This window comes from Struthio camelus, chromosome 12 (genome assembly GCF_040807025.1).
Source record: "Struthio camelus isolate bStrCam1 chromosome 12, bStrCam1.hap1, whole genome shotgun sequence".
Lineage (NCBI taxonomy): Eukaryota > Metazoa > Chordata > Aves > Struthioniformes > Struthionidae > Struthio > Struthio camelus.
Window position 1 is genome coordinate 3,304,503 of NC_090953.1, and position 24,811 is coordinate 3,329,313.

The 24,811-nt window shown below is 37.2% G+C and overlaps 1 protein-coding gene across 15 annotated transcripts in view; it reads left to right on the forward strand.

Annotated features, from left to right (window-relative positions):
* MEGF11 (multiple EGF like domains 11) overlaps nucleotides 1-24,811 on the forward strand; it is a 279,056-nt gene that overhangs the window by 50,189 nt on the left and 204,056 nt on the right. For 10 of the 15 annotated variants that reach the window (XM_068958591.1, XM_068958588.1, XM_068958595.1 and 7 more), the window contains exons 2-3: nucleotides 20,045-20,157; nucleotides 24,245-24,368. In XM_068958591.1, the coding sequence (XP_068814692.1) occupies nucleotides 24,253-24,368 (116 nt within the window). In that variant the 5' untranslated portion in view covers nucleotides 20,045-20,157; nucleotides 24,245-24,252. Of the gene's footprint in view, nucleotides 1-4,403; nucleotides 4,482-20,044; nucleotides 20,158-24,244; nucleotides 24,369-24,811 lie in introns of those variants that run through there. The other 5 variants (XM_068958594.1, XM_068958589.1, XM_068958590.1 and 2 more) reach the window with 1 other exon arrangement.

Sequence of the window (24,811 nt, forward strand, 5' to 3'; positions counted from 1 at the left end):
GATTCTTTCAAACTTATGCAGAATCTTAATTGTGTTCCCTGACTCCCACTCAAGGAAAAGGTTTATTAGTGTAAAATTAACTTGTTGATTGTTATTATGCTTTAAGTAGTGGGAATGGTATCCCACAATTATATTAAAAATATTGCTGTTTATATATATTCACGGGTGTAACTAACTCAGCCAAATGAGAATATATAACTACAATGGCATCATATTAATTTTGTAGCAGTATAAATATTTACTTTTTCTTAATGCAGCTTTTATGTTCCCTGTCAATTTCTTTAGCTTATACTTGCACTAGCATGCAGGAGAGGACTAAAGGAGCTACAGAATTATCCTCCGTCACAGTTTATAAAAACTTTTAATAATCTGGGGATTGCCTTATGCCTGGAGTAAGAATATAGTTCACTTTTGATGTCTTCTGCTGCTGAGGAGACTGAGCTTTTCTCTGAGACCAGCAGGAACTGTGCCTTAGTTAGATGTGCTGTTACCTCCTGATCCTCATTTCCCCTCATTGTAAGAACATGGTATAGCCTTATCTCACAAAGGAGTGCAAACAATTTGCTTTCTTACCATTAATGCAGATGTCTCTAAAGCATCTCTTAACCACATCGGGAAGAATAGAAAGATGCTACTACAGTCAGTGTCTTTCCATTATGTTGATCATGGAAACACTCCTATGGGCACTTAGGTTGTTTATCGTCTTCCTAGTAAATTGAGAGCCTAACTGAACAATCGCGCTGATGTCAACCAGAAGAAACTGCTTTATAATGCTTCATGAACAATGAGTGTAAATTGGAAATTTGGTTATAGGTCTGAGCTTTCCATGTCTGCTGCTGATACCAAGAGATTGGAATAGAACAGCAAAAAAGTAAAAAACAAGCTAGAACATGAAACTACTTGCCTTGTGCAAGTGTTCTTGATGGACATCTGGGTGTATCGTAAACTCTTCTGGCAAAAATCGATACTCAAGTTTCTTCAGTGCTGTTTGAAAAATGGTACAGTGACTTATATGATGCCTAGTTCAGCAAAGATCTTTGGAGGTGTGGGAGTGTGAATGTGGGGAGTGATTTAAAGCTATGGATTCATTTTTTTAAACGTTAGTGGACAGAAAGTGGTTGGTAAATTAGATTATAAAAAAGCAAAAGGTTTGCAGTTTGCTTACTGCAAAACTTGCCTTGGTCTTGATTTAAAAGTCATCAGCCTTCCTAAAGTCTTGCAAGGTCTGTATCAGCCATCCATATGGAGTAGGCACTTGACCTAGCAATATGAGCAGAATATTTCTGTGCGACTGATACTATTCATCAGAAAACAGTTTTAGCCTTTTAGAAAAACAAAATCCCTTGTCACATTAGTTTGCATAGTGGCTGCACCGTAAGGTGAAACATTTGAAAAACTTTTTCTGGATCTCTCCATCCTCAGATGTGCCTAATTTTCAAAGTATAGATATTCAGCAGTTTCTAAAAACGATAGCAGAGATTTTATACATACTCCAAGAACAGGAAATTACAACTTATTTTGAAACATCTATTCATATCATTAATCATTATTTACAATTTTGTTTTCGTGGCACTAGTTAAGCAAATGCACACTATCACACTATTCCCATACAAAACAAGTAGGAGCAGAATACCTGTTGCAATAAGAAAATGAATGGTATTGAGAACTACTGGCTTATAAAAATTAATGTTAAATTATATCCTAGTGTATTTTTCACATTCCAGACATGAAAATCCTATCTAGTACATTTTTGACATCTGGCAAAAGTGATTTGTGGCATCAGACCTTATAGGCATTTTCATCTATGTATCCTTAGTCCATATCCCTTTATTTGAAAAATCAGTTTTAGATAAACCAGTAATTACTCTGTTAAAAGTGATTTACAGTCCTTTTGCACAGGAATCTCAGATTTATCCAAAGGTCTTAGAAACTGATACCTCTTCCCATTAAAAAAGTAAACAAAACTTTAACCTTCTCTTCAGAAATTCATCAGAAAGGTCAGCACTCTGCTCCCTCCAATTTCCCAGGCTCAGCTGGGAGCTGATTAAAGCTGCCAGCTACAGCTTGTCAGTTTTGTCAGAGACAACTATATAAACTCTTTGTTATTCACTTTACTGTGTATTATAAATATATTTATCTTCTTCTCTCAGGCATTGACTGGACAGGTGCTAGAGGAGTAGTGAAGCAGTAGCATTAAACATCCAAACAATGTCATTGCTTAGTAACTCGCACTGAAAACATGGGCAGAATATTCAGGAATTTCTCTGGTTCTTCCTAGTGTAGGTGACTGGAGTGGCTGGGGGGAAAATGTTTGTTATTCCAGGAGGTTTCCAGCAAGCAGCTGTCTGTAGAAAACCAAAATATATGACTAAGGATGTTTGGCATTTTGTATCTTTGGGGTGATGTTTTGGGGCTGTTTTTGATACTCTGTGTGTTTGATAGGAAAATGCAACAAACTTGGATACTAGAGAAGGTCTTAGGACTGTCCAGATTACATTTGGATTTAGAGAGAAAGTAGAGTAGCATAGTCAGAAGCTCGGAATAGCTTTGGAAAGAATGAGCGTTGCTGGGCTGAATGGGAGCAAGCAGAAATGTAAATCCCGTGGAATACAGTAGCACCCTGGGGTGGAAATGTAACACACCAAACTGTGCAGGTAGATGACAATGGTGTTTCAGGCCCAACAGACATGAAAAAGATAAAAAGACTTTTTAGATGTATGAACTGTGCAAGAAAATCTGTGTCCATCCAAACCACCAACGTGAGAGCAGTATTTTGCAAAGATGCCCGGTGACCTGAAATTCAGTCCAAATAAAGATTTTGAGAAATACACAGATGCAGATGGAGAGATTCTAGTCCAATGACAGCAAGTCCAAACCAGAAAATAACTTCCAAGCTGTGTTAATACTGTCTGCTTATAGTAGTATGGGCAAAATGGGAGATGTGTGCATTGTGCATCATGAAGGAGCTGAAATCAGTAGAGAGGGAGTCTTTGGCTGTAGTCTATGGGCTCTGAACTTTTCTATCTTCTTGTAGTTGGGACCCAAGCTGAAACGTTACTGCTCTTTTGTTGCTCTTAAGGCTTGAGAAGGATCTCCTAATGAATGTGGAGTTTGCATTTTTCAACTACAGATTTAGACATACTCCTGTTTTCCCCAATTGAATAGATTAGGAAGCAGGGTATAAAAATGGACTCTGTAGAATTAGACTCAGTCTAACTAGAACTGTTAGGCGGTTGAATATCTTCAGTGAAGCAAGGCGATACCACATGTTATTATTTGGTTAACAGAACAAGGCTCTGGAAACCACGTTGGTTGTTCTTTGAATTTAGTATAAAAGTCTTCTGCGACTTGCAGATGTATAGGGATAGAGCAAAAAACCTTCATATGACTTGCAAGCTGCGACAGCATCATGAAAGTCATGTTTTGTGTCTCTGTAACTGGAAATGATGGTTGTTAGCAGAATGGTTTTACAAGAGAGAGCCTTTGGTTGTATCAGGCTTATACACCAGAGGGACACTTACTGAGAAATAGGTAGAAGAAAGTAAGGGACACTGAATTAACTATTTTGTCAGAGATGTATCAGGCAACAAGGGCAGAAAGATGAGAGAACTGAGTCCCAGGTCATTGCCTAAACAGAGTACATGCGATTTTTGTGACAAGAGAAGGAATTTGTCCTGCTCCCATTGCAGTCAGCAGCGAGCAAAATGGTATGTTAACTAAAAAAAGCTAGCAAAATGGTATATATGTAAAAGTGACATGCGTTTAGGTCTAGCCAATGTCAAATATTTTATTGTTAAAGCTATGGAGATCACAGTTTGCCACTTCTTAAAAAAAAAATGTTTTCAAGGCTCTAAACTGCAATAATCACATTCTAAAACTGCCTTTGGTCATGAATTCAGCTTGTATAGGTTTCTTTGGGAATATGCATATTTGAGTGTGTGACACTGAAAAAAGCAGAAGTCTGAGTAGGGACACAGTCAGAGATGAAAGATGGTTAGTCCTAATGAGAAGTAAGTAGAGGTAATCGGTAATGTTTTCTTAATCAGAAAGTGTCAGTTCGCTGACTGTCTTTTTGTCAGAACATACATACCGGTTTTGACCACAGTGAATTTCTGGTCAAAATGAGAAAGAGACTATTGATCTCAAATTGCCAGTGTTTGGAAGGGAACTGGCTAAAGTTCAAATGCCTGTTCTTGATTCAGGTCAGGGATTTGAACTTCTGCCTCCCTGAGTTGCACGACCATTGGGCTATTCAGTAATTGAGGTGTGTGGCAAAGACAGCCACTGTTATTTCTCTTCTGAAAGAGTTGGTTTAATTCCCATACAGAATGGGAAATTTTTGGAATCTTGAAAACTTTCTCAGGGAAGTGAAACTGCTCCTTGACTTTCTTTAATACTGACAGGTCTCAAAATGTGACATCATGTGGCGTGATCTGGAACAGACAATACACTAAAGGGCAGAAAATGTGGACTTTGAGCAGGTAAGGAAGAAGTGGCAGAAGTCCTGTTACAGAAATCTTCTATCCATTAATTTAATTTTTCAACTCTGCAAGCTAACACATTGTAGATGTCTGTCACTTGTTTCTTTCCTTGTATTCCTTGAGGGCCATGGACAAACAACACTATTTTAGGATTTTCACTAGTGTTTTCTGCCAAATTCTCCTACTGTTAGATTTTACTAGAATATTATTTCAAACTGCAATAAAACGAAACCAATGTTGATATACAGTACTTCCACGGGGGCTTTATTGTATTCTGCTTTCATAGTTGGAAGACATGGCTTTTAGTTATGCTTAGCCTCACAAGCAACATAAATTTAATGGTTTTAGCAAATTCCCTCATGGACTTTTTCATCAGCAAAACTGATGTTTACAAGTTTGAACATGCTATTCTGTATAAAGACAACTTATAGGAAGAAGTGGGAATCAGGAAGAAGAAAGCCAAAAAAGCAGATTTCTTCCAGGTCATGTCTGAGTGATAGTGTTAATGTATACATGCTTGTAGAAGACTTTAGTTTCTAGTTATAATCAATATTTGACATATTTTTCCATGATTAAATTAAATCTGGGAAAGTCAGATTTCCCTTAGGACAAAACAAGTGGCAAAAGAGTTCATTGGTGATCTGCCTCTAATCCAAATAAGTGCTACAATTACCTCTACTCTCATTTATTTATCACTGTTCCCTCCTGCTGGCCTGATGCCTAGTAAGTTTTTGGCTTACCACCCACATTGGAGAGGAAAATAGTTCATATATGTGAACCTGCTGTCTTCAATACCCTTCAGGATTCCTTATCAGTAGGGCAAAAGAAAACAAGTTAGTGTTACCCATATTATTACTATATTTCTTCTATATTATATTTTGCAAACAAATCTATAGCCACACTATCTCCTTCCAGTTCTGTGCCAGAATCTATGTGCTGCAAGGTTTTGGGGCTAAGCATGTTTCCATGTAAGTAATGAGAATGGCTAGGCACTAGGTTCTGAGCAAGCACAGCTGTGGAAGCTTTAGGACTCTAAAAATTTTTTTCTGGGAGGACTGATTAGTGATTGGTGCCTTTTTGCTTTTATAAAGATGGCTTTATGTATGCTAGTATTTTTGCTATAAGCTGAGACTTGATCCTCTTATGTATGATTCTTCTGGGACGTTCCAGTGCTTTGTAGTTGGGTGTTAGCTGCTCACCACCGGCTTTTCTTCCTGTCAGTAAGTCCCCCAATCATTGAGCACTCAAGAGTTGGGGATAGGAAAGATATAGTCACTTGGTTCTTTAAGGACAGTTTCATGAAACTGAAAACAGTTTTGAGTCAAAACAGCTTGAAGAAAGACTTTGGGTAGAACAGTGTGGCTGATAATTGGGGATTGTTTAAAGAGTATTTTCCAAAAACTGTAGTCCAATTTCATCTTCCCCACAGCAGTAGTTTGATTAGATTCTGCAATAGTCCTTTGAGAGGCGTAGTACAAGCAATAGTCCTTATTGCAGGTCAGCCAGAGCTCACTTGCTTTGGTGAGCCGGCTGTAGCCTTATTTTTCTATTTTTAGGGACAGAAGTCAACAACAACCCTTTCACTGATGGTTTCTATATTCTGAGTCTCTTTCTCCATGGCTTTTTGAAGGACTAACCTTGAAAATAAGTGATTCCTTTACACCTCACAATTTGTTTTCGGTTTTTCTTAGACTATGGAAATAATTAAACTATTTTGAATCTGTAAAATTAGTTTATTAAATAATTTATCTTTTTTCATTTGAAATCAACATTTCTTTGTGCAGAGCTACCGAACTATGAGCAAACCTTTAAAAATGCCTGACAAGTAAATATACTTAGCCGATTGTTCCCATGCGAGGTAGAAGACATAAGAACATTGCCATCTATGCTATGTTCCCAAGATAGCTGGTAACAGACTTTAAAGATTATACTCATATGCAAAGCTGAAAATTATGGTGACATTAAGTTAAAATTAATAACTCAATCTTTATGACATTGAGTCAGAGGCAGCTTAATATTATAGTGCCTGTGAAGCCTACAGTTATTTACAACCCAGATGTTTACAGAAAATGAAACAGGAATTTGAGCCAATCTTTTTTTTTTTTTTTTTTTTTTTTTTTTTTAAGGTACTACTGTTTCCTTATTACGTCTCCACCTCAGTAATGCATTTGGCTCTTTTAGGCAAACGTTATTTATGACACATCTCAAAACTGATGTTGATTCAAAGGAGAACAGATAGAAATTGGGAAGAGTTCAGCTGCAAAAATAAGCAGTAGTTCAGGTGTTAAACTACTGATGTGGAAAATTGCTCTGACAGTTACGATGTTGCTCTATCTTTTAGTAAGACTTAAGCTATCATTTACTTCAAATGCATCAACTGATATCTTGTTTCCTAGCACATGCTTGCCTGTGCTGTGCTGCTTGTGTTTATGGTCACTGATGCTCTCTGCTGTGCATGTATGTGCATACTGAGGAACAAATTGTAAACTAGGCCAAAAGACTTTTCAGTAAAAATGTAAGCTAACTGTATCTCTAGTGCAAAAGTTATTTTTTGCTGTGTGTGCCAATACATCTTTTGCTAAAGCAAATTGCAAGTAATAGTGCAATATAGGACCAGATTTATCAAGCTTGCTTTCTTTCAGTTTTATGTGCTCATTTATGAGCATATAATTCTTTGTGAAGAAATGCACATTCTTTAGCCTACAATTAATATGAATACAGAATCCAAAGTTTCCATCTCTATTTTCTAGATGCAAGGATTTGGTGATGACAGGGAAGTATTTGGTAAATCAATACTTGAATCCAGAGTCCTCCTTTCAGATGTGGTCTATTGTAATTTAAGTGATATATTAGATGACTGTATGTGACCCTATAGACTGGACTAAGGTTTTATTAGTTTATTTTATTATGTTATTGGATTTTCCTCTAGGAAAGCTATGAGTTATCAAAGTTCTTGACTGTTCCTTGTTAGTTAGGATGGTACTTCATATTTCAATCTAGGAGACTACTAAGCTTCTCAGTTCCAAGAAGGACTGGATGGTGACACAGGAAGAACAGGATGACCTTGTGGACTGGAGTAGCGGCATGAAATTTAATAAGGCAAATGCAAAGTCATATACTCAGGGATCAAGAGCAAGAATTTTACTATAACCTGGAGGTTCATCATCTGGATGTGACAGGATAGAAGAGGGATCTGGTTAGGTTCATTGGTTATAGGATGTCTGTTAGCTGCCAATATAAAGTGCTAATGCTGTTCTAGGACATCTTCAGTAGCCATAGAAAGATCTCAGCACCGTGGTACAGGGTGGTGGGGAGACTTCATTTAGAATGTTACATATAGCTCCTGTCACCTTTAAATTAATTTTTTTTTTTGAATAAACTCAAACAAATGCAGAAAAGTCTACTAAGGCAGTTAAGGCAGAGAGAAACCTATCATATGGGAACAGAGAATGCAGAAGCTGTCCTTTATTCTGCAATTTCCATTGTCACGCTTTTTTTTTTTTTCTTAATATACAGCATCCTAAAATATGTTTCAAAATAGGCATTGGGGGTCATTTGAAAACATTGATTACTTTGGGATAGTAAAGTAATTTGCCTTTTGAAAAACTTATTAAGGACGGTGCTAAAAATAGCAACAAAATAATGACCTGGTCAGGCAACAATGGTACAACTGAAATCAAGAGAAAGAGATTGACATGGCTCACCACATTTGCAGTAAATGCATCATTTTCCAGTGTAGAGATAGGACCTTCTTTCCTTTCCTTGTGTATATGATTTCCCTATAGTCTGATGATTCTGAACCAAAATACCGCATCATCCTTAAACACATGACTTTTCTTGTACAGTGCTTGTGTAGTTCAATCTGACATTCTGAAAAGTGGTGACGGAGAGGAACATGAGTGAACAGAAAAATGAAATTTGGCTAAATGAAATAGAAACCTCTCCCACATGAAAACTTCTTTATTCATGAACATCATAAAGGCCATTATTTTTATGAGACCACTCACAGTGCCAAAAATGGCAGCCTGAGCAGAAATGTGTCCAAGAAAAAGAATCAGCTGTGAGGTGCTGTGATGTCATAGAATCATTATGTCACTCAATGCCAATTGATTTCTAAGGCTGATTGCAAGCAATCGTTAATCACTTTGTATTGAACAGCGTGCCAGCTCCATCACATCTGGGGCAAGTACAAGCGGCACTATTTAGGCAACATCCTGCTCTCAGCACTTTCACCTTTCATCTTTCAAACTAAACCACATTGCTAGAGATGCAACAAGGTTTTTTTTCCTCTGTCTCTCTTATTTTTGCCTAAGAATTTAAGTCAGTGAAAACCTTAACTGACTCTTAAGTTCAGTGTTCCCTGCCCATGCTGACAGTAGTGTGCCACTGAACAATTAGGCCACGTCGTGGATGAAATTAACAGGGCTACTGCAAGAATATCTAAAATTTCCAAATAATATTATGCGATTCTGTATGTTTATTAAAGAGAAAGATGAGCTACTATAAGCAGGGTTGCATTCTTCTACATCTGTATTTGAAAAAATTGTTACAAGTGAGGTGCATACCCAGATTCTGGAAACATTTATTCTCACATGTAACTTTAGGCATTAGAATAGTCTCACAGAACTCAGGGGTTCATTTACTATATGTAGCTAATATTGAGTAAGAGCATTACGGAATGCATGATTAGAGTAAAAATATATTGGGAAATTGGGGTGAATTAACACAGCATATTAACTAGAGAAGTTACCCTATGGTGTAAATATGATGTGTTTATTCTATTCTTCCTTTCTAGTTTAGAAACAGCCATATTAAGCCTGATACTATGTTTTTGGTGAAACCAACATCTTATAATAATGAAAAATTTTCTTTCTCCTTTCTCTACATACTTGACAATCATAAAAAATTTCTTAGACGCATTATGTCAAATTGGAATATTTTTTGATATAAATGTTCCTCAGTACCTGCTCTTGGACAGTCAAAGTGATTGGTAGAAAAATGTTGTGTTCCTAGGAGATTATGAAATACATTTTCCTACTGTACTTGTCCTTCACTAAGGAGCGTGTTCACTCTTTTGAAATCCCTGCTTAATCTCTGCAAGTTTGATTATTTATTTTGTCAGTAACCTAAGTCGTGATGGTTTGGTGTCAGCCATTCACTGGCAAAAGAAAAGTGAATTTCATAAAATACTATATTTTGTTTGGTACTGTCCCACAACTGAGGAAGAGTTTACCTGCAGACTTTGGTATTATAAATGGGACTGCTCATTAATAAACTAGGCCATCTGGTGTACCAACTTAAGAAAGTAGTTCTGTAAAGCAAAAAAGTGCAACTAAAGCTTACTTGTAATCCTAATGTCTTATTAGGGTATTCTAAACAATAGTCATTAATATAAAGAATGAATTATGTAATATCCGTAATTTAATGTTTATGATACCTAATTAGATAATTCTCAAAAGAACTTGTTATTACATGTGTTTCTTTAATTAGTATTAAATGTTATTAGCAGCCAGTCAGCCCTGTTTGATCAAAGACAGGATAAGTCATAGCAAGATTCTGATAAATAACCTACCGTTTACTAATTATATTATTGATTTTTATGGTCTGAAAAATCCTAATTATATGTGATGCAAACTGGACGTAGCTGAGCCTGCTGGGGGTACTTTGAACATCAATAGTTCCTGGCAGTTCCCAGCATCTCACTTGCATAAATCACTTCTGGGCCTGATTGTGCGTCTGTTTTCAAAGGTGAAGCTTTAATGGACTTTGAAATCTGAAAAAGTGCTTTCTGTCTGGCTTCACATGAAAGAGGAAAGAGATTTGGGATTTTTTGCTCCTGATTTTAATCATTCTGAAAAGATTTTAGATCTGTAGGCAGATGCATTTGAACAGTAGAAGTAATATAGGATAGTTGATTTTAATTAGTAGGCTAGCTTAACAGAGAATTTCCCACAGCTCCCAATAACTTTTACTTCAAAAGTGGTGTTTTTGTAAATTCTTCCAAGTTAATGATGGTTTCAAACATTCAGAGCTTTAATTTCATGTAAAGGCAAAAATATTTTAAAAAATATTTTCACCTGGTGAAAATTTAATTAGAACAAATGCTGATTTGAGAAACGGGAACAACCTCAGATTTGTCTTATATAAGTATACTGCTTTCTTAGAGAATTGGAAAGGAATTTAGATCAATGACATAATTATAAAATGTTACTCTTACCCTTAATTGCTTATAATTAAGAATTTGAAAAGCCTAGTTTTTAAAATTAGGGGTCTGTGTATGTAATTAGCCTATTCAGTTGCATGAAATTTCAATTTACTCTCACTTCATGGTAATAAGGTGATATGTTACTAGTAAATATTTTATTTAAATTGTAAAGTGTGAGCAATTTTTAGGGTTAAACTAATTTCTATAATTTCCAGCTGGCTTGTTTGTGTCTGGCATTGTGCCATTGTTTGTGCCATTGGGATGTTCTGAGGTCTGAAAGGGATATTCTGACCAAATCCTTCTGAGGATGAATTTAAAGACAGAGTTAATCTTTTCAAAAAGGATCTGTCTGAAACACTGAAAATTGGTTCACTTTTTAAAAATAAACTACCAATTTTCAAATCAGCTTTAATATCATTTTAAGAGTTTCTGACTGCTCTGGTCCTAGCTCCTCAGTCCTACTTCCACCAGAATGTGAATGTGTTGATTAATAAGTCAGAAGTTTAGAGATTGCACAGGCTTCCTTGGAGACAGACTTAGTAAAAGCTGAAGTTTAAATAAATAGAGATACAATTGCCTGAAGTGAATTTTGTGGAGAAGAGGTGGAAAATGGCTGTTAATCTTGGGAAGAAGTCTGCCTACATTTTAAAGTAGGGTTATTTAAGGGTTTCTGGGCAGCAGTGTGTATAGATAACAAGACCTAGAAGAAGATGGTTAGAAGGTCAGAGAAGTGACTGTGCCGTAACAGAAGGGAGATGGGGACTGATAGCATGTACCTGAAGAAGTGGAGTATTATAAAACCAGGGCTGATGGAAGAAAGTGGACTGTGAATGGACCTTGGGGACCTTGGGAGACCTTCATTCATGCTGTGCTCTAGAAAGGAGACCAAGATACAAATTTAAGATTTCCACAAGTTTGATGGTAACCAAGACAACTATCTCAAAACTTATGCTGTGCTTTACTATGCTGAAGATTGTTTCTAATAAGTTCTGGAGAAGAAAATGGGAAACCCAGTTAAGTTGCCTACCAGCCATTAGATTGCGTGACTATTCTGAAGAGATGAGAGTGATATTTGCTCAGCTAAACTGAGTACAGGGAGTAAGCTTGTGTTAAGCTTACATTACATTAAGTTCAGAAATGTGTAAGCAACATTCAAATGCCAATTTTTGTGCCTCTGCGGAGGGGTTACTAAGGCTCTCACAGGGAAGTGTTCCTCTTGACTCTGAGTGCTGTGCATCTGAAAGCAAGGTATGGAGAGGGCTTAGTAAGAGCACGTAGAGGATGGTACGTGTATGATATTGTTGATGAGGGGGAAATAGGAAAAAAGCATACTTGTGTTAACTTGTAGAAAAAAACTTAATTAGTATATCTGTAAAATGATGGAAGTTAAGGCCTAAAATTAGCCCATAAACTTTATCTCTTTTATAATCTTTGTTAGCATTTTTTCTCAAAGAAGTTAAATAAGTTCCCAGTGCTAAATTTAGGAGGAGGAGGAAGAGGAAACAGAGCTAGTTGCATGCACCAGTCATTCAGATCAATTTTTGCTCGTAGTGATTTTCTAGGTACTGTTTTTCTACTAGAAAGAAAATAATATCTCTAACCCTACTAACTCTGGTACCATCTGTATCTAATGACTAAAGTAGTAGGTCCAAATTCTCTGCAGATATAAATTGGCACAATGAACTCAATGAGGTTTAGCCATTGACGCCAGAAGAGACTTTGGCCCTTACATTTTCTTTGCCTGCATTATATTTAAGATATTACTCTGCAGCTCTTCAGTTCTTTGTGGATTTGCTGTCTGATGTATTAATGAATGTTCCTCTCTCTGCTTTATGACAGATATTTTGCACAGTGCCCTATTACTGTAAGCCAGGTGCTTTTATCCTTAATGAACAATTTCCTGGAAAAAAAAAGAAAGAAATAAACAATAGATAAAGTAGGTCATGGAGACAGCAGAGTCGAGAGCCGTGCATAGTGATGTAAAATTAAATAAGACTGGGGTCATGTTCTCATTTGTCTCTCTAGTTTTTGCCATAACTAGAGTCCAAGTCAGAGTCTTGGAACATCTCTTGAAAATTCTATGACAGTTCCTGGAAAGGTGAGGGTATTTTGGGGAGCCAACCAACTGTCTGGATCTACTGGAGTTTTTAGCTACTATCTCCTATTCTCTCTGCTCTGCACAGAGGAGAAAACAGGCGCAGGAGTATAAGACTTGGATATTATGAAAGAGGACTTGGAGACTGCGGTCGCCTGTCTGAACCTGCGTAGACCCATCTTAGTGAAGGTACAATTGGGTTCTGCTGTATGCCTGAACAAAGGCTATATTCTCTTTGGCTGTAGAGCTTGAAGGTCTGCAGTCAGTGGTGGGCAGTCAAAAAAATACAAATCTAAGTCTGGACTGCCGAGCAGTTTTGCTTCATGATGTGCCACATGGTCCTGAGCCCCCAGTCAGCCATTTAGGTACACACCTGCAGCACACTCGGGCTCCTTTCTGGTCCACACAGCTGGGTTTCCCACACAGGGGAGTCATGCATGGACAGGGGGTTGGTGTGTGTCTGTGTCTTGCCTTGACATGGAATCAGGACTTTGCCATGACATAAACCAGACCTCACGTTTTAATGTGCATCTTGAGCTGACTGTGGAGTTGTTTTGGGAGGCTAGCTTTAGACACATAGAATAGACGCGTTGTCAGCAGCCCCATGCGTGGCAATTATGAAGCCCCCTTGTAGCAGTGACCAACAGTGACTGCAAAGAACTCTTTCACACACCATGAGCTTCTCCACAGCGTTAGCACTGTGCCCTAGGGAAAGGCAGTTCTGTTCAGCCCATGTTCCATGTTGGATGGCCAAACCTAGGAGCTGATAGACATATTCAGGCACGTAAGTAACTGACCTGCTTCTCAGGGATGCTTAGTGTGGTAGACAGAGATTCGTACATGCTCTGAAAGTCCGACAAATTACCTGGAATCCTAACTTCAGGCTTTTAGCATGATTGAACCGCATACCATTCCCCAGTATTGATGGTGTTCCAGATGTGCCCTGTAGGATGCACAGGAAAGCACAAAGGATTGTTGCAGCTTCTGAGGAAAACACATATATTTCAAGTAAAATTGGCAGTTTTTAAGTGGCCACTCTAATTCTTAAGCCATTAGAAATCTAAAAATTGATTTAACATTTATATTAGATTTAGCAGACATTGATGGAAAAAGTTATATTCTCCTTGAGCCAGTTAATGTTCTTAATAGATGTGAAGTTAAAAATCTTTAGATTAAGATTTCAACAAGCTGAGAGGAAAACTGAATGCAGGAAGAGAAAATCTGAGCGCTGTTATAACAGAGGATGCCACAGAGGATTAAGCACGGGGAAAACCCACAGGAGAACGGATGAAGATGTATGCTGTTGGACCAGTCGGGTTAGTAAAGGCGTAGATGCAGAGGAAGTAAACATTATTTCCTTACTATTTTATGAAAAAAATGAAGATAAAAAACTTTGCCCTGCCTGCAGCATTTCTTGAAAATCCATGTTTAGTTTCAGGGTTCAGTTTACTCCAGTGTTCAGTTTCATTTTATTTGGATTACAATATTCAGAGTTCAAAGCATTCACCAGCTTTAAAGCCAGATTGAAAAAACTGAATCTAGATTCTCAGTGCAGCTCCAAGGCTTGCAAATCAGCCTTCTCCCATAAATACTGCACCGTTTCTGGAAAAGAAGAAGCGAGCCTTTAAATGAAATACGAGCTGTAGCATTGGGATTTGATAGTGCTGCCATAGATCAACAGCCATCAATCTGTTTTACGTAATTTGTCCCTGGCTCAGCTGTTCACAGTACTTGGGACTTTTTTGCTGTTTGGTTCATTTTATTTTCCTCAGAGATAAATGAAGACTAAAAGAAGGGGCCAATTGTTCTTGACAAATAGAAGTAATTCTTTTTTAAATAAACCCACAAAGGATATTCTACCTTTTCAAACAGAGCTTTCTTTCTGATTTTTCACAGCACTTTCACAGAAACATACTTACTTTATCTCACTGCATATATGTTGAATTTCCTTATACTTCATTTCTTGTTACTACCATTTTCAGATCAACCTTACATGTATTCTTTAAATACTGTAAAAAAAACTTCAGTTGTGCAGGCATACCTATTTCTGTTTGAAGTTTTTTTTTTTTTTTTTTTTTTTGCAAAGTAATTAAAATAATGCTATTTCTCATGTGGGCATGCATATAACACTTAAATTGCTTTGTTTATCTTGGATATTTTGAGGTTACAAGGTCTTTGTTGCTCTCAGTATCTGCGAAAGTTGTAATTGTTTGGCATCTTGAAGAGAGATTAGGTAGGTGGCTAAATGTAGGTTTACCATCAGTTGTCCTAAAAGAACTAACCTTGTCAGGAGAAGAGCTTTTTGATGTGTGTCAGCTTACTTTCCTTTTTCTCTTCTGGAGTAATTTTTGCAAAGGAATGTCTGAAATATGCATGGGATGGTGAATATAAATGTACCGTTAACTCAATACAGAGTGAGACTCCCCACACGATGCCCACAGCTTTAAAATTCCACTGAGCGAAACGATTGGGATCTGTTTGGGGCGAACTGCAGTGTTGCTACACTTCTCTGCTATCCTCTTTATGGCAATGGTCAGATGGTGAGATCAGAGTAGGAGGGTTAAGAAGGCAAATACATAAAGTGGCTCTTTCAGACTTTCCTTGTTTACCATGGCTTAATTAAGGAAGCCCAGAGATGACTGCATTGGGAGGATTTCTTAGCAATTTCTCCTTAGCTTGCAGGAGGTCTTCTCCTGGTGAAATACTGCAGGGTATTTGGATTTTGCTTTTAAAGCCCACCAGTTTGCTTTTGGCAGAAAGTGCTAGTGAAATATCAGCCATCTTCTTTCTCCCTGTCCTGGCTAACTGGCAGTGCTTAGAAGATCAGTTCATGGCTTAGGCTCTAGAAAGAACGCTAACATTTCCATGAACTTGAGTTTGGACTAATAACTTAAAGGGCAAAATGACTAAAGGGCTAGCTTCTAATTTTACACTGGTTGTTGAGTTCAAGTACCAAATTATTGGCAGAAAATCATAGATAATTTTTTTCCTAGGTGACATTTCTGAAAAGGAGCCAGCAATTATTTGGATTTGGGCACTGTTTCAGCAATGTTTTTAGGCATTATTAATGTAATATTTTCATTCTATTTCTGCTGGGCTTTTGATTAACTATTCAACTATTTAAGAAAAAGAAATTTAGTAATATAATGAATAATAGCTTTTCAGATTGGTGCTTCTGCTTTGCACAAGGATGCATGTATATGTGAATTTGGATAAATACTGATAAAATATGATGTCTGTATTTCTTAGCATGTTGATGTTGACCTCATACAGCAGACAGATAATGCCAACTGTGTTTATACCTGAGCCCTTCAGTATCTAACCACTTTCCAGCTTGTAATATGCTTATTCTCAAAGCACCTGGAAGGTCGGTCAGTTCCCTTCCCCAGTTTCCTGTGGAAAAAAAAAAAAAGACTTTGAGAACTCGTATTTCCAGAATTTCATCTGAAGTTTCTAAGCCTGCTGTTTTTTATTGCCTAGGTTCCTTTGAAGGCTTAGAGCCAGCCTTCAGAAAATACTAGATTCAGAACTCTAGGTGGAATTTAAGCTACCTTAGTCTAGCCCACTTTATCTATCCCTGTATCACACCTGAAGTTGCTGACAGTATGATTTAAATTTAGGTTTCCTGAATCCTAGACTCATGCACCAGCCTTGCTCTTCATGAACATTATTCAAAGGCCTTAAGTAAACTAATTGCCTACATTGCTTGCCTACTGGCATGTCTCTGTGGTACTTTGACCCAGTTCTCCTCTGAGAGCACTGAAGGAACAATCCTGAACTTCCAAAAATAGCATTTGATAGATGGAGAAGAGCTTATTTCATTATTCGTTCCTGCTTTGCAGCCTGCTCTCTACCAAGCTCCCAAAGGCTCCAGTGGAAGGCCAGCTTAACAGAGAGCTGCTGCAGACTTTTGGATTTCTTCATGAGATGTTCATGTAACTGTAACAACATTTACTGTGGCATTTTCAACTCATGCTGATATATTTTACAGCTTAGAAATATAAAGCTACTTAAGAGATTTGGATTCTCAGTTCCTATTAAGTCAGACATCTCAGTCCCCCAACCAGTTTAGGAAATCTGAGCTATTGTGCTTCGAAGAATATAAGGAGAAGCCATCAGGGTGCTCTAGCAGCTAGGACCTCTGGTGCATTTATCCAATCTTTAAGACCTTATTTTATAGGCATTTTTTTAGGAAAGGAATTGGTTCCTTTATTTGTACTGAGCAGCACCTACCCCACTAAACAATGTAGCAGAGGTGGGTGCTACTAAGACTGAGCAAGGGGGACTCAGGATGCAGCTCGTCATGCTTTTCCCTGATGACTTCCCCATAAACTGGTAAAACCTCTACACTTCACTTTTATTCTTTTATTTCCCAATTCATGTTAATTATAGAAAATGTCATATAGCTGTTAAATTTATATCTTTCCCAAAATTCACTTTAACTTCTGCCATGAACTTTAGTCGAGCAGCACAGGATTTCACAGAGAGGGTAGAATTGTTTTATCCTGAAAAGTTAAGTTTCTTGTTTACATTAATTGGCATTAGCCCTATGGCTGGAAGGACAAAGTTGAGACAAGCTTGTATGAACGTCTGAAAAATGGAAGAAAGATCCCAGATGGGGATATTTTGGCAATCTGTTCCAGCTTGTGCCGCTGCTGTGACTGACCTCTGCAGGGAAGAAGACTAGCTTCCTGCAGTGCAGGAGCCAGTGAAGGAAATCCACTGAAAGTCAAAGGCAGTTGCGCTGGCTCTGTCAGCTCCGTTTCTGTCCTTGTCTGTGTCACCTCCAGGTGACAGGAGAATCCTGTCAGAAAATGGTATCAGGAATATTTGCAAATAATAGTGACATTTCTATACCAAGTATTTCCAGCTGTTGAACAGCCTTCTTGAAATTACAGGCAGACATGTGCTCAAACCTTAAAGAGGACAGCGCTTAGGGAGAACATGGAAGAGCTGAATAGATGACTGACAGCAGGGTCTTTGTAGCACAAATTATAGGCCAGTTGTTTTGCATCGCATCTAAGGGATAATAATTTGCCTGCAGTAACAAAGATTCCTAGATGCATAAATGGACCCTGCTAACCAAAATACCATCTTTTGCTAACAGAGGCAGTTTCTTGTCTACTGTCTTCCTATATTAATTATATAAGAAGTCAGTAGAAAGAACCAACAACACAGTCCAATGGTTATGCCAGTTCTTCTGTCGCTTGAATTTCTCTGTGTTTGGATGAAGAGAACCATCTCATTGTTAGTGCTTTCATATTCAGTACCTGATCCTTCCTGGAAGTGTTTATCTGTTTAAAACATCTTTAAATTGCAATTTAAAACAAACAAACAAACCACAACCTGTCAATAGCAATATTTCTGTTTGTCATGGTGACAATTTTTAGAGGTGACTAGTGAGTTTGAGTGAGTTTGACTGTCCAGATTAAAAACGCTGTTTTTCAGTGTGTACTCTGAGCGCTATCTATTATTCAGCTCTTTCGCAGTATCTCAAGTTATTAAGCACAAATGGAGGCATTCAAAAAATTCCTGATCAGTTCTGAAACTCATGGCCTCATTTAGCTTTCGTAACAGCTTGTTTCTAACAAAATCTGATGTAGAGCCAAATGAGTGTGTATTTAGATGATCCCCTGCCTAAACCATCATGAAAATTTCAGATGGGATGAGAAGGAGGAATGCCACAGAGGGCAGCTGGTTGGAACCTTGCTACTACTTAGAGACGAAAATGGTGTAATCAGCAAACACTCAGTCACTTTAACGCTTCTTAAGTGAAGTCCAACTTTTTGTTTTCTGACTTAACTGTTCTCTTGCATCTTTTCTAATTGCTCACACACAATGGTTTTCCTGTTTGGTAAAAACTGTAATTAAGAACAGAATTATGGAACCTGTTGTTAAATATAATCTGCTTATGAAGAATCAACATGACTTTGTAAAGGCTTCATAAATTGTTAAAGTTCCTTGAAGGAGCCAGTGAACATATTGATCAAGAAGATCCAGTTAGATTTCTGAAAAGCGTTTGCAAGGTCTCTCATTAAAGTTCCTGAAAGAAACTGAACTTTCATGTAGGGATATCAGAAAAAGCCCGTATGTAAAAAAAAAAAAAAAAAATGCTATTTAAACGATAGGAAACAAAGTCTGGAAATGAATGATTGATGTTGCTAATGGAAGGATGTCAGCAACAGAATTCCGTGGGGGTCTGTGTTGGAGTTAATGCTGCTGCACGTACACATCTGGTATCTGGGAAGGGAGGTGAACAGCAAGGTGACAAAGTTTGCTGATGTTATTCAAGGTAGAAAGAGTGAAAGCTCATTGCAGAGGGTTAGAAAAAGACCTTCTGATACTAAGTGACTGGGTAAGGAAATGACAATGAAATTCAGCATAGAGAAATGTACGGTAATGCATATGGGGAAAACAATTTTAGTTTTACATGTACAGTGCTGATTTCTGAGTTATTACCCCTTAGGAATGAAATCTTAAGTCTGTATTAGATGATTCCATGAAAATGGAAGCTCACTGTTCACTAGTGGCTAAAGAGTGCTAATTGACATTTAAGAATTATTAGGAAATGAGTAGAAAACAAGCCAAAAAATTTTCAGATAGGATATAGCAGAACTAGAAGAGAAACAGAGGAAGATGACTGAGGTGATAAGAAGTATGAATGCCTTCTTCAGAGTAAACAATTAAATGGTCTAGCATTTTTCAGCTGGGGAAAAATGACTGAGGGAGTTGTGAGAGAGTAAATTAAATCAGGAGGGGCACAAAGAACAGACAGGGAAGATGTGCTGGTGTTCACATCTAATACAGGAGCAAGGAGGCATCAAATGAAATTAAGGTTGCAGGCAGAGAACCGAAGCATTTCATACAGTACATGGCTAGGATGTGAAACTGTCATAGGATGCTGTTGACACTAAAATTTACATACAGATCAATAATGATTAGAGAAATTATAGGAAGAAAAATCCATCAAATGCTGTTAAACACAAAGATACCACTTGTTGCTGAGGAAGTCAAAGACCTGCAAATTGCTGGAGGATATAGAAGGGAAGTATTACTATATATTTGCCACTTTTTTGTACTCTTTCCTAAGCGCTTGCTATTGGCCAAAAGCAGAATAGGGGGCTTTGGTCTGGTATAGCACGGTGTTCTCATTACATATAAATATTTATCACAATTTATCTCATTTCTATCTTGTTTCCACTCCCCCAAACACACCTTCTTTAACCCCATTTGTTTTCTGTTTTTCCTATTGATTGCTCGCAGTGCCAAGCAACTTCTGAAGAGCTTTCTTCTGCTATCCTGTTAATGCGCTGTGTGTCTTCATGTGCTGGTAGTCTGTAAAAACGGGATCCATTAGGAATTTTTAGCACATTGAGGTAAGACTTTTTAAAGCAGCTCTTTTTGTTAAATGCATTGCATGGAATTTTGCAGCAAAAATTCAGGCTGGGTTAATGGACACCATATACATTGAGGCACCTAAAGGAAAAGTCCTCAGAAATATCTAGGGATTTGAGAATATTGCATGCTACTGAAAGCCACTTTTGGAAATGTTTTCCCTACTTAGAGCTGGACATGGAATTTCAGTTTTTCCTGTTCCAGAACTTCTTTTACCCCAAATTGAGACAAGCATTCAGTGTGGAACTTTGTCGTAGAATGGCAGTTCTGTCTGAGTTTCATGTCAAAGTCATGTTATGAAATGCTTTATGACAGAAATGTCAAAATGAAATGTTTCACTACTTTTGACCTTGAACAGGAAATTCTCTAGCAGTCATTTTTAGATAAATTTCCTAGTCTGTCAGCCAGGAGAGGAAAGGAGAAATTTAAATAAAATTGCATTTCTCAGGGAGAAAAAAAACAACCCAAACTGTGATTTTGTTTTTTGGACTGTTTTCCCACCAAGCTCTTAAAATATCATAGTCCTCCTTTACAGATGTATTACCAAAGCCAAGTCCTCAGCACCTTGAGAACACTTTAGGGAATATTTGCTTCACTCAGAAAGGATTCTTTGTGGTCTTACTTTCTTTGCATTTAGATCTCAATCCTGTGAGCTACTATGGTCCTCAGCCTGTGGTATAAACTGCAAAAGAGGGTAACAATCTGTTTTTGCCTACATTCTTATGGTACTTCATCTGGTTTAAATGATATCTGCAACTTCTAATTTCTTTGCAGACTCTAGCACAATCCCCAGCAAAGCTTTTGCAAAATGAGTTCACAGATGAGTAAATCAATGACTTGCCGCCTAGTAGTTTTTCTATAGCTAAAATTAGTAGCTTAATAGTGAGAATGCATTTCCATTCTTTTGTAATGAAACCAGTGGCTTGTATTAATACTGTAGCTGAAGTACTGAAATTCATTCAAAAAGGAGCCTAGTATGTGAAAATGGCTTAATGAATAACAGATACCTAACCTAATCAGTTATCATTAACAGAGAGTGAGACACTTGTGAAAAATCACCCAGATTATATTTTGGATGGAAAGAGCCTCTCTCCTGCCAAATTGTACCTAAACTGACTTATTTTACTCCTGAAAAGAATAAACAGGCCAGTATAGACAAGAAGTTAAGAGTCCATTTAGGGATTGCATGGAGGACCTACGTGTCAGATCTGCCTGTCCTTCGGAGAGTGGCAGAGGCAGGGTCTGGAAACGCTCATATAGTCAAGTTATATCTGTAATGAAGACATTGTCCACCTGGAACGATGATGCTGCCTCCTTGGGAAATACATTAAAAATATTAAACACAATGCAAAAACGTAGCATATATTATGCTGAACAATAAAAGTTTAAAAATATTGTATTACATGCCATTGCTGGCTTCATTTTTGGTGTTAGCTTTTAATACACGTGCTCCTATTTTTAGGGTTTTATTCTGAATCTTGTAATATCAACCATTCTATTTTGGTAGGAGGTCCTTTCTATTAACAGTGATCAAAGTGAAATATTTCATTTGAATGAGAAAAAGAGACACTTAAGATAAATGAGATTCTGCTGTATTTGGAGAGTTGGATGTTTCTGATATATCATCTGACTTTAAAAGGTTAGAAAATTCATTGCACAAAGCAATTCATTTATAAACAGATAATAAAATGGCATTAGCATTAAAAGTTTAGAAAACAATTTTAACCTCTTTCAGATACATTTTAAACAAATAGTCCACGTGCTATTAAGGTTTATAAATAACTCTTTTCATGTTTGCTTAAAAACTAAACTTATACATTATTATCTTAAGAATCAAACTGAGCTCCCTGAGAGTTACAGATTTCAAATATAGATTTAGTTAAATCAGAAAAGACTCACTCTTTTTAGGTAGAAAGCAGACTATTTTTCTGCCTTTGATTAATTTAGTGATAAACATAGACTCTTGACGTTCCCAGGAAATTAATGAACTGAGGACAGATCAATGTTTTGATTAAAAACCAAAAACCAAAAGAAAACAAAAAAACCTGCTTAAGGATTGCATTTCCTTCAGCAATTTTGCCTTACTCTTCCTATGACTATTTCTTTCGATTGGAAAGAGTCTTTTCTCTAGTCCTATTTGTTCAGTGTTGCCATCTATCAAAGCTGTAGCAAACTGTCGTGGGGTAAATTGCAACATATAAAAATAGTGCTCAATAGAACCTGTTCTTTGCTATGTGATTTTATTCAAATAATAGTCAGGGTAATATACTAAAGGCATCTTTTGAAGATACTGTTGTTAAAGGACTGTCATTTTGTTGAGCCTAATACTTTGTAGTTCACATATATTGCTACATGTTACATTAAAACGTAGTTCAACTCTACTCTGAAGTGCTAAGCTCAAATGGTTTTTGAACATTAGGCTTGTTAGATTTTTTTGTCCTGCAAGCACTTGCAGGTGAACAGTGCTATACACTTTTCCTTCATGGAGAAGTAGTGTCTGGGACAAGTGTAGCTAACCTCTCTTGAATGAGCAGAAGTAAATTTCATACCCTTTTCTCTTCAGCCCTCTTAATTTCTGGAGTATGCTTTTGTATTGACACCATGGGGCTTTGAAACAGCTTGCACATACAGAATGGTCACTCGTAGACTTAAATTCATTTCATGAGGAACATTAACATTAAAATGACTTACATGGCTTAAGACCTATCATTGAGCTTAGGAGAGCTCTGGAAATAACTTAAAAGATGAGCCATTACTCCCACTGGGGACTTGACTTCAAGTCCAATAAAGGCAATGGGTGTCCTTGAACTGGCTTAGATGGTTTTGAATCAGAAGCTAATTTCAGATCAACCTTCCTGGCTATCCCTCTGCTGTTCATTCTGCTTTGTGATGACTTCTTTATGCTGGGTTGTACATCAGTGTCATGCAGAGCAAACCCTGAAACATCCCTTTTGCTGTTCTGGATCATGAGGCAATGACCCATGTGTTTGCTGGGTGGTCATAAGAAGATTCAATCTATTTTTAGGGCAATCTTGTTGCCAGGAGTAAGACTAATTTATTGGACTTTTGGTTAGAATTTTGGATTATTGAAGATGTAAATGTCTAAAATGGATATTTAAAAATATCTTTTACTGACTTAACATTTAACCTACTAACATATCTGATGCAGTTACATTTAAAATCAGGTTCTTATTTTCTGTCTACTTTGTATTTTTGGCTGAAGTCGCTGGGAACCTCTAGACAAACAGTACCACTTTTGTTTCAAAGGTCCAAATGAGTAATCAGTAGGTATAAATTGGTAGGTTTTATAGGTGAACTATAAGATGATGATGAGACCGTAATTAGTTTTTATACAATCTATTTCCAACTTAAGTGCAAATATTTTTATTTCGTGATCCTGGCAATGTGCTCTAGAGGACCCTGCTTGAGCAGGGGGGTTGGGCTAGATGATCTCCAGAGGTCCCTTCCAACCTCAACTGTTCTGTGATTCTCTGATTCTGTGTTAATGTTCTGCATGATGTGACCTAATAAGCTGACCTCTGTCATTCTAAATGACTCCCCATTCTAAGAGTTAAAAAGTGAATTGATTTTCCTTCAGTTATGTAATAAGCATATGTCTCAGTTCTAGCCTACTATATTGACACATGTAAACCTCATTTAAATTATTCAAAGTGGATAGTTGGTTATTCTTCCATTTGTCTGTAGTTTGATGGGAGAATACATTGTTTTAATTACCTCAGTTATTTATTTTGTCAGTACAGACAGCCATGAAAATAATCTGCAGTATCAGAAGTGTTCTTTGGAAGAACCGTTGGTGCTATCAATATCTTGAGCAGCTTAACAATTGAATTGTTGGATTTTAGTAAGTTTGAGTGAATAAATTCCTTTTAAGTATGCATCTGCACTTTTTTTTTAAATTTTAGTATTTAGTTGATTGCTTTTTGCAAGTATTTCAGTTTGTACAACTCCACAGTATTTGAATTTGCACAAAAACAAGGATTAAAATGTCTGAAAGGATGTTTTTTTCAAAATAGTCTTTAATGGCTATACTTTCTTTTCTTTATCTAGATACAACAATGGTGGTCCATATGCTATTCTGGTGGATTCTAAAAGGGCTTTTTCTGTCTTTTCTGCTCAAAACTACTCTATGCCTAAACCCAGATGATCCAAATGTTTGTAGTCATTGGGAAAGGTAATGTATAACATGCCTTTTTTTTTTTTTTTAAAGCCATTTCAGATCCATACATTTAAAAGGCAAAATAAGAACCATCATTTGCTAAATTCTGCCTTGCCACACAAAAGAGCGTTGATCTGCATGACAGAAATAGCATTAATGAGCGACTTTGTAGATTTGGATCTTCCTAAAGAATTATTTCTAAAGCTAGGGCTATAGATCACATAATCCTGTGTTACCTATCCCCCTCAGATGTGCTTTGCAAAGCTCCTCCACAGCCTCTGTTAGAGGGCTGCAAAAACGTATTTCCATTTATCATGGAGAGACCTAGAGAAAGGGGGACCTTGTTCTGTCTTGCTTGTTTCTGGTTGTTGCTGAGCATGACTTAGAGACTGGGACTAAGTTTTAAGCCTTTCCTGATGCAACGTGCAGGTTCTGTACTGTATGTCGTGAACTTTGTG